This window comes from Stegodyphus dumicola, chromosome 5 (genome assembly GCF_044657685.1).
Source record: "Stegodyphus dumicola isolate Sdum_Otavi_A_Nest chromosome 5, ASM4465768v1".
NCBI classification, from domain to species: Eukaryota; Metazoa; Arthropoda; class Arachnida; order Araneae; family Eresidae; genus Stegodyphus; species Stegodyphus dumicola.
The window spans coordinates 136,303,111-136,323,385 of record NC_140772.1 but is presented as its reverse complement, the minus strand read 5'-3'; the positions used below and the strand labels follow the sequence as shown (position 1 = coordinate 136,323,385).

Sequence of the window (20,275 nt, the reverse complement as noted above, 5' to 3'; positions counted from 1 at the left end):
TGTCAGCCTTTTATTTATATGCTAACTATTTGGTTTCAATTCACGAATATTAAAAACGATTTTTATTCAAGTTTGGGTATTTATCAAGATTTTGTGTATATTTTTCCTGTTTAATTTATAAAAACGTGTAGAGCTATTAGGTTATTTCGAAGCAGGAAACATGAAAAATGTACAATACCCTCGCCGGGACCCGAACCTCTCGAATACGCGCCGAGCGTGCTGACCATTACACTACGAGGGCGGGAGAAATACCTTATAAACGCATTGAAAGTAATCTAAATCTAAATAAATTTACACGTATTTTTGAGTTTTGAAAAAGAGTGGGAAGGAAATGATTGCTTAACAATGGTAAAAGGGGTGCATGGGGCAAAAAATGTTGAGAAGCACTGTAATAATATATTTCTGTTGTTACTTCTAAAATAAAAGTTTTGTGGCACATTTAAATTAAAAGCAGTAAAGTGACAAAAATGAACTACAAACGAATCATTTTGTTATATATGTTATAAATCTAAATTTTCTTAAATAAATGGTCGGTAAATTTTTTCTTATAACAATTCCACACTTTTTTTGTTCAATGCTCCGGAGCCATTTAGCTTCCAAATGCAACAATGTTTTTCTATTATTTTGACGTCTTGTAGACGATACGTCTGAGAAATCTTTTATAGAGTTTCCGCAGATGGTAGGATTTACTCTTTTGTTTGGAGCGTTCGGGTAGAGCTACATTAAAATTTAAGAATAGTGGTGAAATACCTTTACATATTTGCCATGAATAACCTGGAATCTCTTTGAAGTTTTTATATTTGTATTTTTGCTTGAATTTGCTTCATTCTGTTTCAGACTCAGAAGAATAAAAGAAAAATTTCTACTACTGATATTTACAATAATTTCTTTGGAAATAAATAATCCTAAGTGAATTGCCAAATGCGGAATATTGGTAAATTAACATATGTCTAAATATAGAAGATCTTTAAAAATAGGCTTGAAAGTGAAGGACTAATGGAAATTTAAAATTGTATTGTAAGAAAACGCTATAATTCTTAACTGCATATTTCTTTTTACATTGTATATGTAGTTAATATGCTGTAATGCATAAGATATTCTAGATCACCACTGCGAAAAACCATTATCTGCTTTATATCTCACGCATGAGAAAGACCACATGGAGATAGTTAATGGATACAAGTCGAAAGGCCACCCGTAGCTCTCTGCATGGCTTCCAACGCCCTTACTTCCAAAGTTGAATTCAATTTGGTTACAACGGAAAATAATGGAGTGTTCTGCCAGAAGACTTTTACATCAGTTTTTAAAAATGGTAGCAGTTTCTAAAGTAGTAGCAGTTTTTACTATATTTCTAAATAACTTTATTGCGAATTTTGCAAAGGAATGTTGAAACGATGATAAATATCTCGGTGAAAACACTCCATTTTAATTATTTACAAAGTAAAAATGTAAAGAGTAAAAAATGATAGTGGCATTTCATATTGTTGTGATAAAGATTAAGCAAACTATTCTGAAATTCTTTTTGTTAACATTAATATGGATTCTGAAAAGCGTCAGAGTTTTCTGCGCGCACTATAACAGCACAGCACAAATCCAGATGATATAATGTAATCTTAAGACCACATACAGCAAGAACGTTCGTAACGAACGTTGGAACGTTTTGTAGCGATTCTTTGCTTAAGCGGAACATGCTTTTAAACTTTTTCACTGAAAATCATGATTTTCACTTGACACGAAAAGATTTCAGCAGCAGATGTCGGCTGCATAAGTGCAGAAGAAAATTACACTTCTCAAGGAGATAATAATTTTAAAGAAAAGTGCTAAGACATGTTTGTAACCGTCGGTTCACAATTATTACCACTAGGCATTATTTGGCATATAAACAGAGATCGCCAAAAATGTTTAGTCCTAAAAAGTACAAAGAGGCACTATTCCGACGGAAATTGTAGATTTAATTAGATGTTTTGAACTATTATAGTCTTGAAAAATAACCCCGTCCTATCCAGGAATCAAATCTAAGACTTATACCATTTACTGGATAGATGTGCTGGCCACTTCTCTACAAAGATGCACGAGAACAATGTGTTGAATTTCTTCCTTCCCTGCAGTGAAAGAGCAATTAAGGATACACGACAAAATTCATTCGGCCAAATCAAGGTGGACACTATATATGGTCAATATTCTGGAGCCACTGTATATCTTTCGGAGCAGGAAATGTGGAAAAATCACCTGTAATTTTGCGAAGAATCGAATATGAGAGCTGGATGTGCTAACCATTACATGGTAAGTATACGTAGGAGAAATGCTTTTAATTCCTGACAAAATGATATTCGGAAACATAGCAACAGTAAAATGACTGAACAATGGAGTACTTAAATCTAGGAAACAAAGTGTAGCATTAGAAATGATAAGTAATATAAATGTCATAAAATTTCAAATTGAAAAATATATCAGACTGACAATGGAAGATAAACAATCAAAATAGATTTGTATCAAAATAGCTTTAAATAACTTCAAATAACATTTTATAATGCTTTCAAAATATATACGTCAAAAGAAATCAGCAGAACAATTTGTTGGTTAAAAGTGAAAGTATTGAGGATTGAAAGAATCGGCGAACTAGCAACTGTTTAAAATGTGTATTAAAATTTTTTTCAGAAAAATATTTTTCAAAATAATACTCTTCAATTAAACACTTTTCGTCAAAATGAAATACTTTTCGTTTATTCAGTTAAATATCTTTCGTTCCCTTTTAATATTTTTTCGTCATATCAACATAAAATCATCAAATAAAGTTAGCATCAAATCAATTTTTTTAATTACTTCATCAAATCATTCATATTACTTCATAAAAAAGGCATCAAGTGAGCATCATCGAATAAAATTATCATCAAACAACAACGACTTTTTCCTGAAATAATTCAAACATTGTATTTACAGTTTTTATTCATCACAGCATCACAGTTTCGATTCATCACAGTAGCTGGTACTTTAATTACGGTATTCCACAGGACTTTAATTAATTTAATAATTCCACAGGACTCAGGTCTCGGGTTAGTAAACAGAGAGTTCAAAGGGGTCGATCTCCCATGTATTATGCAATTGTGTTCGCGAACTGTAGGAACAGTCCTATTGATGTCAACGGTAGTGACATTTAGTAATTTAATGACGAAAACACGCGAACATAATTAACACGAAGATAACACATAAAAAGAGGTAAGAAGAAAATGAGAAGAAAAAAGGTCTGTCTATGGCAGGGATGGGCAAACATTTTCGGTCGCGGGCCAAAAATCGAAAACAAAACGTTTGGCGGGCCAAGATATTTTTCTAAAATTTTAAGAATAATATACAAGTATTACAATTTAATTATGTTAATGAGATAACTGAAATTGCGATTTGATTTTTAAAAGTTACTTATATTGAGGTTCGAGGCGTGATGTACTGATTCTAAGGAACGAAGCTAAATGCGCATGTGTCAATCTACTTCTGAAATAATTCTTTCTAAGGTTTATGGTTGAAAACACTTGTTCACATATCTAAGATGAAGCAAACATAGCACTGATTTTCTGGGCGTGAGATATTAAATTCGGGAAACTTACTTTCGATAATGATTTGTAAAACTCTAACTTTGGCATATTTAGAAACAGCTGCTTGAGATGATTGTTAGATTGTATCTCGATTCAAACTGCAAATCTGACCTCGCTGCTTTCCAGTTTACGTTGAAAGGCATGGTAAAAAATCCAATTCTGTTTCAATGGCATTGAAATCTTGACATCTTCGTTCGAACTCGAAATACAGTTTTTTCAAGCCATCTTCATAATTCTTAAGCTTCTCTTCAATTACTGAGGGTATTGAATTTAACCTCAAACGAGACTAGCTAGCTGCCCAGCAAACATATTAAGATTTACTAAGTTAAGATTAAGTTCTTTCTAAGAGGTCTAATTCACCTATAATTGGATTCCTATATATCTGCTCCCCGAGAAAGAGCTAACGCTTGTTGACGTCAATCTATAGCTATAACTAACAAAGAACTTCCGCTGCTCACACTTTACGGATTAAAAGCTGTCTGTGCTTGCTATTTCTGTCATTTTATGTTTTGTAGAACAAATATAGAGAGAGTAAAAAGATTATCAGTCCTTTGAAAAAAGGAAGAAATAAATAATATTTAAACAAAATAGAAAAGGAGATGGATATATAATACATATCTCTTTTAATTTGCCTCGGACGGAAAAATTTAAATTCTCTCCGTGGGCTGGATAGAACCTTCCGGCGGGCCGGAGTTGGCCCATCCCTGGTCTATGGCATCATCAAAACGGAATAGCACATTAAGCGGGATCACAACATACAAAGGGGAAAAAAATAAATCAGAGCCTCTGCATGGCTTCCAACGCCCTTAGTTCCAAAGTTGAATTCAATTTGGTTACAACGGAAAATAATGGAGTGTTCTGCCAGAAGACTTTTACATCAGTTTTTAAAAATGGTAGCAGTTTCTAAAGTAGTAGCAGTTTTTACTATATTTCTAAATAACTTTATTGCGAATTTTGCAAAGGAATGTTGAAACGATGATAAATATCTCGGTGAAAACACTCCATTTTAATTATTTACAAAGTAAAAATGTAAAGAGTAAAAAATGATAGTGGCATTTCATATTGTTGTGATAAAGATTAAGCAAACTATTCTGAAATTCTTTTTGTTAACATTAATATGGATTCTGAAAAGCGTCAGAGTTTTCTGCGCGCACTATAACAGCACAGCACAAATCCAGATGATATAATGTAATCTTAAGACCACATACAGCAAGAACGTTCGTAACGAACGTTGGAACGTTTTGTAGCGATTCTTTGCTTAAGCGGAACATGCTTTTAAACTTTTTCACTGAAAATCATGATTTTCACTTGACACGAAAAGATTTCAGCAGCAGATGTCGGCTGCATAAGTGCAGAAGAAAATTACACTTCTCAAGGAGATAATAATTTTAAAGAAAAGTGCTAAGACATGTTTGTAACCGTCGGTTCACAATTATTACCACTAGGCATTATTTGGCATATAAACAGAGATCGCCAAAAATGTTTAGTCCTAAAAAGTACAAAGAGGCACTATTCCGACGGAAATTGTAGATTTAATTAGATGTTTTGAACTATTATAGTCTTGAAAAATAACCCCGTCCTATCCAGGAATCAAATCTAAGACTTATACCATTTACTGGATAGATGTGCTGGCCACTTCTCTACAAAGATGCACGAGAACAATGTGTTGAATTTCTTCCTTCCCTGCAGTGAAAGAGCAATTAAGGATACACGACAAAATTCATTCGGCCAAATCAAGGTGGACACTATATATGGTCAATATTCTGGAGCCACTGTATATCTTTCGGAGCAGGAAATGTGGAAAAATCACCTGTAATTTTGCGAAGAATCGAATATGAGAGCTGGATGTGCTAACCATTACATGGTAAGTATACGTAGGAGAAATGCTTTTAATTCCTGACAAAATGATATTCGGAAACATAGCAACAGTAAAATGACTGAACAATGGAGTACTTAAATCTAGGAAACAAAGTGTAGCATTAGAAATGATAAGTAATATAAATGTCATAAAATTTCAAATTGAAAAATATATCAGACTGACAATGGAAGATAAACAATCAAAATAGATTTGTATCAAAATAGCTTTAAATAACTTCAAATAACATTTTATAATGCTTTCAAAATATATACGTCAAAAGAAATCAGCAGAACAATTTGTTGGTTAAAAGTGAAAGTATTGAGGATTGAAAGAATCGGCGAACTAGCAACTGTTTAAAATGTGTATTAAAATTTTTTTCAGAAAAATATTTTTCAAAATAATACTCTTCAATTAAACACTTTTCGTCAAAATGAAATACTTTTCGTTTATTCAGTTAAATATCTTTCGTTCCCTTTTAATATTTTTTCGTCATATCAACATAAAATCATCAAATAAAGTTAGCATCAAATCAATTTTTTTAATTACTTCATCAAATCATTCATATTACTTCATAAAAAAGGCATCAAGTGAGCATCATCGAATAAAATTATCATCAAACAACAACGACTTTTTCCTGAAATAATTCAAACATTGTATTTACAGTTTTTATTCATCACAGCATCACAGTTTCGATTCATCACAGTAGCTGGTACTTTAATTACGGTATTCCACAGGACTTTAATTAATTTAATAATTCCACAGGACTCAGGTCTCGGGTTAGTAAACAGAGAGTTCAAAGGGGTCGATCTCCCATGTATTATGCAATTGTGTTCGCGAACTGTAGGAACAGTCCTATTGATGTCAACGGTAGTGACATTTAGTAATTTAATGACGAAAACACGCGAACATAATTAACACGAAGATAACACATAAAAAGAGGTAAGAAGAAAATGAGAAGAAAAAAGGTCTGTCTATGGCAGGGATGGGCAAACATTTTCGGTCGCGGGCCAAAAATCGAAAACAAAACGTTTGGCGGGCCAAGATATTTTTCTAAAATTTTAAGAATAATATACAAGTATTACAATTTAATTATGTTAATGAGATAACTGAAATTGCGATTTGATTTTTAAAAGTTACTTATATTGAGGTTCGAGGCGTGATGTACTGATTCTAAGGAACGAAGCTAAATGCGCATGTGTCAATCTACTTCTGAAATAATTCTTTCTAAGGTTTATGGTTGAAAACACTTGTTCACATATCTAAGATGAAGCAAACATAGCACTGATTTTCTGGGCGTGAGATATTAAATTCGGGAAACTTACTTTCGATAATGATTTGTAAAACTCTAACTTTGGCATATTTAGAAACAGCTGCTTGAGATGATTTTTAGATTGTATCTCGATTCAAACTGCAAATCTGACCTCGCTGCTTTCCAGTTTACGTTGAAAGGCATGGTAAAAAATCCAATTCTGTTTCAATGGCATTGAAATCTTGACATCTTCGTTCGAACTCGAAATACAGTTTTTTCAAGCCATCTTCATAATTCTTAAGCTTCTCTTCAATTACTGAGGGTATTGAATTTAACCTCAAACGAGACTAGCTAGCTGCCCAGCAAACATATTAAGATTTACTAAGTTAAGATTAAGTTCTTTCTAAGAGGTCTAATTCACCTATAATTGGATTCCTATATATCTGCTCCCCGAGAAAGAGCTAACGCTTGTTGACGTCAATCTATAGCTATAACTAACAAAGAACTTCCGCTGCTCACACTTTACGGATTAAAAGCTGTCTGTGCTTGCTATTTCTGTCATTTTATGTTTTGTAGAACAAATATAGAGAGAGTAAAAAGATTATCAGTCCTTTGAAAAAAGGAAGAAATAAATAATATTTAAACAAAATAGAAAAGGAGATGGATATATAATACATATCTCTTTTAATTTGCCTCGGACGGAAAAATTTAAATTCTCTCCGTGGGCTGGATAGAACCTTCCGGCGGGCCGGAGTTGGCCCATCCCTGGTCTATGGCATCATCAAAACGGAATAGCACATTAAGCGGGATCACAACATACAAAGGGGAAAAAAATAAATCAGAGCCTCTGCATGGCTTCCAACGCCCTTAGTTCCAAAGTTGAATTCAATTTGGTTACAACGGAAAATAATGGAGTGTTCTGCCAGAAGACTTTTACATCAGTTTTTAAAAATGGTAGCAGTTTCTAAAGTAGTAGCAGTTTTTACTATATTTCTAAATAACTTTATTGCGAATTTTGCAAAGGAATGTTGAAACGATGATAAATATCTCGGTGAAAACACTCCATTTTAATTATTTACAAAGTAAAAATGTAAAGAGTAAAAAATGATAGTGGCATTTCATATTGTTGTGATAAAGATTAAGCAAACTATTCTGAAATTCTTTTTGTTAACATTAATATGGATTCTGAAAAGCGTCAGAGTTTTCTGCGCGCACTATAACAGCACAGCACAAATCCAGATGATATAATGTAATCTTAAGACCACATACAGCAAGAACGTTCGTAACGAACGTTGGAACGTTTTGTAGCGATTCTTTGCTTAAGCGGAACATGCTTTTAAACTTTTTCACTGAAAATCATGATTTTCACTTGACACGAAAAGATTTCAGCAGCAGATGTCGGCTGCATAAGTGCAGAAGAAAATTACACTTCTCAAGGAGATAATAATTTTAAAGAAAAGTGCTAAGACATGTTTGTAACCGTCGGTTCACAATTATTACCACTAGGCATTATTTGGCATATAAACAGAGATCGCCAAAAATGTTTAGTCCTAAAAAGTACAAAGAGGCACTATTCCGACGGAAATTGTAGATTTAATTAGATGTTTTGAACTATTATAGTCTTGAAAAATAACCCCGTCCTATCCAGGAATCAAATCTAAGACTTATACCATTTACTGGATAGATGTGCTGGCCACTTCTCTACAAAGATGCACGAGAACAATGTGTTGAATTTCTTCCTTCCCTGCAGTGAAAGAGCAATTAAGGATACACGACAAAATTCATTCGGCCAAATCAAGGTGGACACTATATATGGTCAATATTCTGGAGCCACTGTATATCTTTCGGAGCAGGAAATGTGGAAAAATCACCTGTAATTTTGCGAAGAATCGAATATGAGAGCTGGATGTGCTAACCATTACATGGTAAGTATACGTAGGAGAAATGCTTTTAATTCCTGACAAAATGATATTCGGAAACATAGCAACAGTAAAATGACTGAACAATGGAGTACTTAAATCTAGGAAACAAAGTGTAGCATTAGAAATGATAAGTAATATAAATGTCATAAAATTTCAAATTGAAAAATATATCAGACTGACAATGGAAGATAAACAATCAAAATAGATTTGTATCAAAATAGCTTTAAATAACTTCAAATAACATTTTATAATGCTTTCAAAATATATGCGTCAAAAGAAATCAGCAGAACAATTTGTTGGTTAAAAGTGAAAGTATTGAGGATTGAAAGAATCGGCGAACTAGCAACTGTTTAAAATGTGTATTAAAATTTTTTTCAGAAAAATATTTTTCAAAATAATACTCTTCAATTAAACACTTTTCGTCAAAATGAAATACTTTTCGTTTATTCAGTTAAATATCTTTCGTTCCCTTTTAATATTTTTTCGTCATATCAACATAAAATCATCAAATAAAGTTAGCATCAAATCAATTTTTTTAATTACTTCATCAAATCATTCATATTACTTCATAAAAAAGGCATCAAGTGAGCATCATCGAATAAAATTATCATCAAACAACAACGACTTTTTCCTGAAATAATTCAAACATTGTATTTACAGTTTTTATTCATCACAGCATCACAGTTTCGATTCATCACAGTAGCTGGTACTTTAATTACGGTATTCCACAGGACTTTAATTAATTTAATAATTCCACAGGACTCAGGTCTCGGGTTAGTAAACAGAGAGTTCAAAGGGGTCGATCTCCCATGTATTATGCAATTGTGTTCGCGAACTGTAGGAACAGTCCTATTGATGTCAACGGTAGTGACATTTAGTAATTTAATGACGAAAACACGCGAACATAATTAACACGAAGATAACACATAAAAAGAGGTAAGAAGAAAATGAGAAGAAAAAAGGTCTGTCTATGGCAGGGATGGGCAAACATTTTCGGTCGCGGGCCAAAAATCGAAAACAAAACGTTTGGCGGGCCAAGATATTTTTCTAAAATTTTAAGAATAATATACAAGTATTACAATTTAATTATGTTAATGAGATAACTGAAATTGCGATTTGATTTTTAAAAGTTACTTATATTGAGGTTCGAGGCGTGATGTACTGATTCTAAGGAACGAAGCTAAATGCGCATGTGTCAATCTACTTCTGAAATAATTCTTTCTAAGGTTTATGGTTGAAAACACTTGTTCACATATCTAAGATGAAGCAAACATAGCACTGATTTTCTGGGCGTGAGATATTAAATTCGGGAAACTTACTTTCGATAATGATTTGTAAAACTCTAACTTTGGCATATTTAGAAACAGCTGCTTGAGATGATTGTTAGATTGTATCTCGATTCAAACTGCAAATCTGACCTCGCTGCTTTCCAGTTTACGTTGAAAGGCATGGTAAAAAATCCAATTCTGTTTCAATGGCATTGAAATCTTGACATCTTCGTTCGAACTCGAAATACAGTTTTTTCAAGCCATCTTCATAATTCTTAAGCTTCTCTTCAATTACTGAGGGTATTGAATTTAACCTCAAACGAGACTAGCTAGCTGCCCAGCAAACATATTAAGATTTACTAAGTTAAGATTAAGTTCTTTCTAAGAGGTCTAATTCACCTATAATTGGATTCCTATATATCTGCTCCCCGAGAAAGAGCTAACGCTTGTTGACGTCAATCTATAGCTATAACTAACAAAGAACTTCCGCTGCTCACACTTTACGGATTAAAAGCTGTCTGTGCTTGCTATTTCTGTCATTTTATGTTTTGTAGAACAAATATAGAGAGAGTAAAAAGATTATCAGTCCTTTGAAAAAAGGAAGAAATAAATAATATTTAAACAAAATAGAAAAGGAGATGGATATATAATACATATCTCTTTTAATTTGCCTCGGACGGAAAAATTTAAATTCTCTCCGTGGGCTGGATAGAACCTTCCGGCGGGCCGGAGTTGGCCCATCCCTGGTCTATGGCATCATCAAAACGGAATAGCACATTAAGCGGGATCACAACATACAAAGGGGAAAAAAATAAATCAGAGCCTTTCGCTTTCGAATTTCATCGTTCCTTTTGTTTTCTTCTTTCGTCTGGTGTCTCGTCTGCGAAGTGGTCACGTGATCTTGTTGGTGAGCTTATTGCCATTCTTAGATTTAAAAGCTTTGAACCCACATGTATTAATATTTTGAACCTCCGTCTCAGATTTCTATTTTGGGCAAAGTCGAGAGAAAGCTGTGGGCTCCCCTTCACAATTTGCCCATAGTGGGCCAGCCTTGCAATTTCAACTGTCGTGACCTTCTACAGAGCAACATGCAGATGTGAGTTTGCCACAGTTTTACATTTTAGAATAGCCAAAGCGCTGCCACTAAAAGCATTGTAAACTTTAGGCATATAAGGTCTTACGAGGCAGTGAAATTACCTAGCCTTAATATTTTTTACAGATCAGGCGAAAGGAAGGTCAGAATTACGTGTTTCATACAACGAGTGATCAAATGAAAAGGTACGAAACGACGCGGTGGGTACAAAGGTAGGGTACGAACTGCGCCAAATTTGATCGAAAATTCCCGTCCACCTCTTTTCTAATCCACGAACTGCGCGACGTTTCCTGTCCCCCATTTCTTTCCAAGAAGATTGGGTGCTACAAAAAGTCGTTTATCGCCATTAATGGAACATTCTATTGAGACTGCAAGCCTTTATTTTCGTTTATCAATATTGTAAAAATTGTGCATGTAAAACAAATATTAATTTAAAGTCTGGCGAGTGCTAAAAAATAAATTTCTTTTACACTCATTTTAAAGTTTTATGATGCTTAAAGGAATGATGAGCCAGATCTTTTCTCTGTAAGAATTAAAAACTTTCCAATTTGTAGATTTTAGTCGCTGATATATATATATATATATAAGTTTTGAATAGTAAAATTAATACACAAAACTGATACATAATCAACGTATCAAATATCGGATTTGTAGCTCACCTTAAATAAGTTTCTTGTCTAGATAAATATTAACAAATTTTCTGAGATAGCAGAATGGTTTTAACTTTCAAATTTACCATTTTAGGTAAACAGTTCTAATTTAATTATAAAAATTCTCTTTATTAAATCTAAAAATTGGACTTCTTAAGTCGATCTAAATTCACACTAATATTATTGCAATATATTCCCGTATTAAGCTTTCCATTTTTAATCATTGAAGTTATTTTAAGGTTATTTAACTTTGTTACAAATTCCATATTTTAATACTAGAAACGTTTGAATATTTATTCTGTTTTCCACCTGATGTATTTTGACATACATTTAATTTCCAATACACATTTAATTAATAAATTAATAATTATGAGCGTCAGCAGAATTTTCATAATTAACAAAAAAATACAATAAAAAAATAAACTCCCTTATATTCATATCCTGGGACTTTCAGTTCCCTTTTAATCCCTTCCTTTTTCACATATTGTTGCACTGTACTCAAGTTTTCATGTATGTAAAATTTATATACTTTGTATTGTATTTATGCCAATTTATATTTAAATGATAATTTTTACAAATTCTTGCATCACAACTCTAGTTAATAGAAGATGTTTCTAACACCTTGGCAAAGCTTGATCTTCAGCATGTAGCTTATTTTCCAACGTAGTTTCAGGCTGAATTATTTGTAAAATTAATTACTTGAAATTATTTGTTAACAAAGATGGTCACTAAATCACGCTAATAAATTTCTAACTGTTGTAATTTATAATGCAACGAGTTCATGTGATTTATAATATATTTCATTTATAATTTTTTCAGCAGTATTGAAATTAATAGCAGATACTGATAATGATATACATTTAGATTACAATGATTTAGATTGCCATTGCCTTCTTCACTCATGCTTTTATGCTACATTCCTAAAATTTAAAGTAAGTTTAACTCATTCACCAAACATGTAAATCTCTAATTCAGCCCACTTTTGTTCTTACGTGTGCTGTATCTTCTATTTTCTTTAATATCTTGTTCAGCCTAATTTCAAAAGGTCTTGTGGAAAAGTCATTATACATTGGTAGTTCGACCCGAGTTTCTAGTCCCAGTGATCCCCCAGCTCTTTCTTTTTTTGTACTTATTTACTGTATAAAAATGTAGCGTAAAAATTTCAGTTCATGAAGTAAAAATACTTTTCTAATTTATTCTTTAAAAATATTGCAAAAATTTTCACCTTTACCTTAGCATATCTTTTTAGAAATCCCTCTAATAAGAAAAAATAAGGAAAGAAATTAACTCAGTTTCGGTGATTGATACCCCGTTGCAAATTATATGTAACATTTTTCCAAAAGGTAGAGTTTATATGGATATCAATAAATTAAGGATTATTTCTCCATCTAATTTTCTTGACATGTTTTTTCTAGAATTTTCTTTTCACACTGTAGCGCTTAACTTAATGAGTTTTCTATAATCATTCAATTTCTCTAGCCATAGGAACTTTGCATACCTTCTGACAAGTAGTTATATTTTTAACCACTGTATTTTAATTACTGTTGATTATCAGTACATTATTCACTTTTTCACAAATGCAAATTTTATTTTATACGCAAATCTAAGTAAAATAGCATTAAAACTTCAGTTATGCGGAGCTCCTGATCGATTGCTTGTTTTAGATTGAATGAAATTAAGCTTAATGTTACTGTTAATTAGCTTGCTATTAATTTAATTGTATGTTTCTAACTAATTATATGTTCAGATATTTCCAAGTATATTACACAAACGTTTGCATCCTAATTTTTAGTTTTTGGTAAAAAAATAAGTTTTTATTTATTGAGAGGCCTGATTGATTATATTAATTTGCAGTAATGTTTATTTAATTCTTTTCTTCTAGATAAGTTTTAGAAAAACTTCTTAGCATAATAATTTAAATTTATTTACAATTTATACGTCAGTGATCCAAACGCATAGTAATGTTGTTATAATAGATTTTTTGCTAAGCTTTTTTTTTTTTTTTTTTAAATTTAACTATTAATTTCTGCAAACATTTACATGATTGCTTTAATTAACGAAAAATATTTCTAGCACACTTTAACACACTTTGTTATGGAATAATTTTTTGCACTCTATTAAATTTTCCAGTCTATTTCAGACATCTTGACTATTATTGATGTAATTTATTAGAAATATAATTTGTATGCTTTATAATTATTTAATTTGTGATATTATTATCATAAATGAAAGATGTTTGTAATGTTAATATATGTATGTTTGCCAATACCTTTTATTTTCTTTGTTAGCTCTCGCATTTATTACTGTTATAATATGTATGCTACTGTTATAATATGTATGTTTGTTAGCTCTCGCATTTATTACTGTTAATAATATGTATTTTTGCCAATACCTTTTATTTTCTTTGTTAGCTCTCGCATTTATTACTGTTATTCAAGTAATTAGCCTGCTTGTTAGATATTTTTTACTCGTTCTTGTGATATGTAATTCTATTTATTTATTTTCCTCTTGGCTACAATTGGCTTCGAAAAGTTAAATTGTAACCCTGTAGGTAGCAGGGGGGAAGAAATTTTGATTGGAGCAGTTAGACTATAGCTCGACCCGGGGGGGGGAATTAGCGCAGTTGGAGTACACCCGGTACAAATGTAGACTTTATTTAAAATATACACAACGATCAAATATACACAACAAAATGAGCACAACGATCCCACTGATGAACAAGCCGCAGGATTCCTTGTTACCAGAATTCCTGTGGCCGTGACGAGACTCAGTCCTTCACAGCGTCATTGAGTACGTCGTCCGAGTTGAAGCGCTTTCCTTTGAGGTATTTCTTCGGTGGACCAAACACATGGAAATCGCAGGGCGACATGTCCGGACTGTAGGGCGGATGGTCCAACGTCTCCCATTTGAACTTGGCGAGTTCCATGTGTGTGACTCTGGAGACGTGTGGACGCGCGTTATCATGGAACAGAGCCCCACCCTCCGTGAGCAGCCACGGTATTTTGTTCTTGATGGATCTGCGTAGGCGTCGGAGTGTCTCACAGTACACATCCCATCGGAGTTAATGGTTTTTCTGTGCTCGAGGAATTCCGCAAGTAGCGGACCTTGAACGTTGAAAAAGACGGTGAGCAACGCCTTGCCTGCTGACGGCACAGCTTTGAACTTTTTAGGGTGAGGTTACGACGCATGCTTCCACTACATGCTGTCCCGCTTTGTCTCTGGCTGGTAGTGATGGCATCAGGTCTCATCACCTGTGACGATCCGCTCCATGAAAATGCGGTCTTCCTGATATCAAAACAGATGTTGCAGTGCTAGCCCCATACGCAGTTCCTTTTTCTGGTCGGTGAACTGCTCCGGAACCCAAGCGGCACACACCTTCCTATATCGCAACCTGTCGTGAATAATTCTCCACACGGTTCCATAGCTGACATCCACCTTCAACGCGAACATTCGCAATGTGACACGCCGATCACTTCTCATTAGGTCGTCTTCCTTGTCGATGAGATCGCTCGTGATGACAGTGTTTGCCTGGCCTGGTCTCGGGTCATCACCCACACTCTCACAGCCTGCAAGAAAACGGGCACTCCATTTTCTGACAGACTTGTCAGAGACACATTTCTCCCTGTAAACTGTCTCCATCCGGCGATGAATAGCTGCCGGTTTCTCACTTCCGCTGCCAAAAATCGGATAACACCTCATTGCTCCTCAGTTGTCGAATTTTGCAACGCGAACGCCATCCTGTCCTCGTACGGACTGCCGCATCATTTGGACGCCGCTTTTGATAAGAGCCTCTGTTCTCTCCTGCGCATGCGGACGTCCGCGCGTGCTCCGACCCCAGTCAGAGAATCCAATCGCATCCCGAGATGTCTCGCTACGGTCTCCCATACGAAATATGCAAATATTTAACTCTTGCGTTTTTACGTCGTTTCGTACCTTTTCATTTGATCACCCCTTGTATATATCAGTTGACCTTCTTTGAGCGCAGACATTCTGGCCAAAAAGCTCAGAGACAAAATCATCCTCTGGAACAAAGAGAAGGCAAGTCTCTGAAACAACGCCCTGATTGTAGTCCAACGATGTTGACACATGAACGTTGACTTGCTCAAGTGTTCCTAATTTAAGAAGGGTAGCAGACTGAGCTGGAGAAGAGGTTTCTATTAAAAGATCTCTACAACGCAGCTATTTTATTGTCTTTGGCTCACCAATACTGGCGTGTATACATTTTTCGATCAGGAGTGGTGACATCTTTTGAAGATCATCTTGAGTTATTTAAAACAACTCTGAGTAGAATTTCTTTAGGATTGGCATTCACACTTGTTTTTACTTTTTTTATGGAGCAGAAGTTTTTTTATTCTGTTGATTAGAAAAAAACCATATTAAAGAGAATTAAAAATTCGACAGGAGTCCAATAAGAGGAGTCAGAATCCTGTGCCATAGCTAACCGCGTTTATATGCAAACTGAAGCCCCAGAGTTGGCTTTCCCGAAAACGTATCCCCAAGCCACTGACACAAGATCTAGTGACCAGCCGATTGACACTAGCGGAGGCAGCCAGCTGCCTCCTGTTTTGACTGAAACAGAGGCCAAAGGCGTATTGGGGACAGTACCTAGCCCCTCGACTACCAGCACCCTCTTTTCCAGCCATACGAGTCATCACGCACAGCAAACGCGCAGGAAGTTTCCTCCATGAGAAAGTAGAAACAAAGAAATGTCACAGCATCTTACTTGAGCTCTAAACCACGGAAAAAGAAATCCACAAAGGAAGAAGAAATAAAAAAGGAACAGATAATGAGAGTTGATAAAAAAAGGAGGAAAGATCACGAGGGCTTCAGTATTGTGACCGCCGTCTCACCAAGACGTTGATCTCTTGAAGAGCTAGGGTACCTTGAGACTGTCACACCCGTAGTCACAAAGACTAAAGCTCTGAATACTATTCTTTGCATGTGGTCGTTATCTAGACATACACACGTATACGCATATTATTTATTTTTTATTAATAATTTTTTTTTAAATCTTAAAATTAATTTTTCAAGTCTCTTTAGTTAATTACATATTTTTGAATTTAGAAACGTTTGTATCCAAACTATTTCCATTTCTGTCGGACCAGTATATAATGCTGATGGGGAATTAATCACGTAAGCCGGTTAGAAAGTGTTACTATTTCATCACAAGGAGATCTTGGATTTTTCATCGACAAGGACTGCAGAAATAATTTCATAGGTATTGCTTTTTGATTTAGCATAATATTTTTAAATTTATCTTCCGAATTACAGCTATACATTGCTAAATTAATTTTAAAATAATTAACGCATTTGTCAATAGCTTACATTTTAATTTTATTTTTTAATAATACCTCTAATTCTTGCAATTTGTAATACATGCAATTAATGAGATTTACGACACATCTGTCTAATAATTTTTATTACTTTAGTTTTATTTCAAATAATAAAAGATGTGGCGAACGTCATATATTGCTGATGTGGGTTCAGAAAAATTGCTTTCGCTTCCTCTAACGGTTAGATTTGTTTTTATTTCCTGCTACGAATACTAGTTTTTTCTTTATATTTCGAATATTAAAAGACAATCTTCATGTACCTGAAGTAAAATGACCCCATATTTTTTACTTTCGTATTTAACTAAAAGATGCTTATTCCCCCCCTCTAAAGCAGCGAGAAATATTCAATAGCAAAGAAAATCCAGAATTGCAAATGTAATTTCTCTTGTATCCAAAAGACGGTATAATTTTTCTTGGCTTAATATCGAAAATTGCTTAAGAATCTAAGAGATAAGATTTCTTGGTAACAAAACCAAATTCTCCGAAAACTGCAAAATAATGTGTTATTCGGCCTGCTCACGGAAATAATACCTCTGAAGCTATTACTTTTCTTTCAGATCAATTTTCTTTTAGATCCACCTCCCGCCATTTTTAACTCTATTAAAATATTTTTCTTTCTCTCTAACCAAGTGCAAACAACTCTCTTTAAAGTTCATACTTTTTTACTGTATTTCAGTAGTTTGCTGAAAAAGTTCTGGTGAAGAAATAGTCGAATAACACACTCCAATTTTTGCAGATAAATGCTTTAAGTAAGTGAACTACATAGCCCACGGAATGTAAGTGGATTACAAAAGAAAACATTAAATAGAACGATTTATGGAGCTATGTTTGTTTATTATCTTTCCAGAAGAAGGAAAAATAATAATGACACAACTGCGTTGAATTATGAAAAATGACACGGTAATACAAAGTACGATACCTACATTGTGAAAAAATGCTTACATACGAAAATCGACGATCAGTTTTTACAAATTTGAAAGTGCTACATAACTTCGAGATATTTAATATTTCCAGTTCACTGGTTGGTGCCCTGGAAAATTAGGTATTATAACCAGTCGAGGGAAAACTTTTGTTGACCCGCATGTCTAAGCTATCAAAGAAATAAATGCACAGATTCCTCTGGAATCAGTAAGTATTTATTAAATAACAGTTCGAATCATCAGGTGCCATTTATTAGCACAAAAGGGATGTTAGCCCCGAATGGGGTCTTAGTTTCGAAATGGCATTTTGCGCTGAATCACTCTAAACGGCGTACAACTTTTCAAATCATTGCCACCAAACCAAATATTATTGCTCTGTATCATATTTCAGGAAATTAAATAATGAAGAATCTGCGTGAATGTATGCATGCTTCTCGCACTGTGAAAAAATGACGGTAGCTAGAGCTATCAATTTTAAATAACGTAGTGCTCCAATCGATCATGGGCCCCTGGAAGCCCGAGTTTTGAATTTCGAGTTTGCTTTATTATCTCTTTCATATTTTAATTCATGATTCATGAAACATAACTCATTCATAAAACTTTAATGAATTCTTAATTAACAAACTCAACGATTTCAAAGCGAGAAGTGGCAACACTGTTCCTAAATTTTTTTTTCTTAAGCGCACAAGACTGTCTGTCGGAAATTCTAAATATATGCCGTTTTTAAATAGCTTGTGATTTTGCTGTTGAATCGAATTTTACATGAAAGTAAACACACAAATCGTTAATAATAAAAAGACAAAATAAAGTTTTTAAAGCCATCTTAGTAAGAAAACTGAACATTGATATTATAAACTGGGAAAAGACTGAAAAAAAAAATAAAAACAGAAAAATATATGCCGACACTTTATGCTGCATCGAGAATTCTAAACGTATACTGATGTGAAACGAGAGCGTAAAAATCCTTAGCAAACCCTTTTGGGCGACCATTAAAATGTGAAACCTTTCAGAATTTTTTACTTATTTAAATTAAAATGGTTAATACCCTAAAAACTGTTTTTAAATGGCATTTGACTTTACCATTTTCAGCAGCGTCTTTTTCGTAGAAAAATTTTTTCGTCTTTTTCGTTTCTTCTTTTCGTAGAAAATTTTATGTTCTATACCTTTAATTTAAGGAATCATTCTGAAACTATTACGCCTGTCGTAAAGACTCACCTTGAAACTGTTTCAGATGTTAAAATGCAATCTTCATATTAATATAAAAATCGAATTTATCTTTAAGCTTATGATTTTTTTCTATTTTCTTAACTTTCAAACCTTTTTATTATCATTTTGAAATTTTTATTGTAAACTCATCGAAGGTTTGGATTTCAGTCTACAATTTTTGCTGATGTCTGATAATCGCTTCGAAAATTCAGTACATGCATCTAAAATATAAGTAACAATTTATCGAATTCTCTTTTTAAATTTCTCGTAAAAATCAAGATTTTTAAATATGCTGCACTTTCAGGCCGTGGAATGAAGTATCTTGTTATCCAAGATGTTTTGCTTGCATTGTAAATATAAGAGAAATGATGATTGTGATAAATATATCCCAAATTCGTTGATCTGTTAACAAGCATAGGTAATTCTCCTTTCGGCACTACATTATAGTAGAATGGCATTAGATTTAAAACAAAACGTCATCCTTGTTGAAGACTTTTAAATGGAGATTATAGATTGTCATGTAGAATATTTAATTTACTTTGCAGAGTGTTGTAAGTCCTTCCTCAAGTGCAATTTACGTATTAAGTAAGCTTCATATCACTTCTTTGAGGTTATCTTCGTTTAATGTGAAAGGACGTCACTGATAACGTTGGCGCATGCGCAGACGATGTTTAGAGGCATCATCCATCATCAGCTTGTCATGGAGGAAAAAGCAATTAGCGATCGTTTTATCATTCAACCCTTTTGTTATCGAGACTGTGCTGACGAACCTTCAGAAGTTTCTTCAGCAGAAGAGTGGTTTCAGTCAAATTGACGTGCCAGTTTTTCTAAACGTTCAGAATGGTAGAAATGTTACATGCAGAATTCGCTGATAAATTAAAATTCTTATCTGAAACTGCAAGTTCAAATGATTAGTTTAAAGATATTCAGCAATACATTTTATTAGCAGTAGTTTGCAATTGATACTTAAATCTAGATACTTAAAGCAATTCTCAAAGTTCAGAAAATTATCCTGTTCTTAGGTTCACTGGCTTTAGTGCTATAATCTAAAATGAACATCTTACTCAAAGATTTTAAGTAATCCTGTAATTAGTTAGATTGTTCGGTAAGTAAAAAGGCATTGTATTAAAAAAGGCACTTTTCTCAAAGTTTCTTTGTGATATAGAAGGCAGCGCATTCAAAGAACAAC

General features: G+C 33.6%; 1 protein-coding gene across 1 annotated transcript; it reads right to left on the bottom strand.

Annotated features, from left to right (window-relative positions):
* Positions 1 to 14,918: 14,918 nt before the first annotated feature.
* On the bottom strand, positions 14,919 to 15,326 carry LOC146997239 (protein GVQW3-like). Its single transcript, XM_085817836.1, has one exon. It carries the CDS (start codon positions 15,324 to 15,326, stop codon positions 14,919 to 14,921), a length of 408 nt encoding a protein of 135 aa, XP_085673962.1.
* Between the last annotated feature and the right edge of the window lie 4,949 nt (positions 15,327 to 20,275).

What these genes read in the sequence shown, in the direction of transcription:
- LOC146997239 (XM_085817836.1), bottom strand. Translation starts at nt 15,326, where the DNA reads ATGAGGTGTTATCCGATTTTTGGCAGCGGAAGTGAGAAACCGGCAGCT.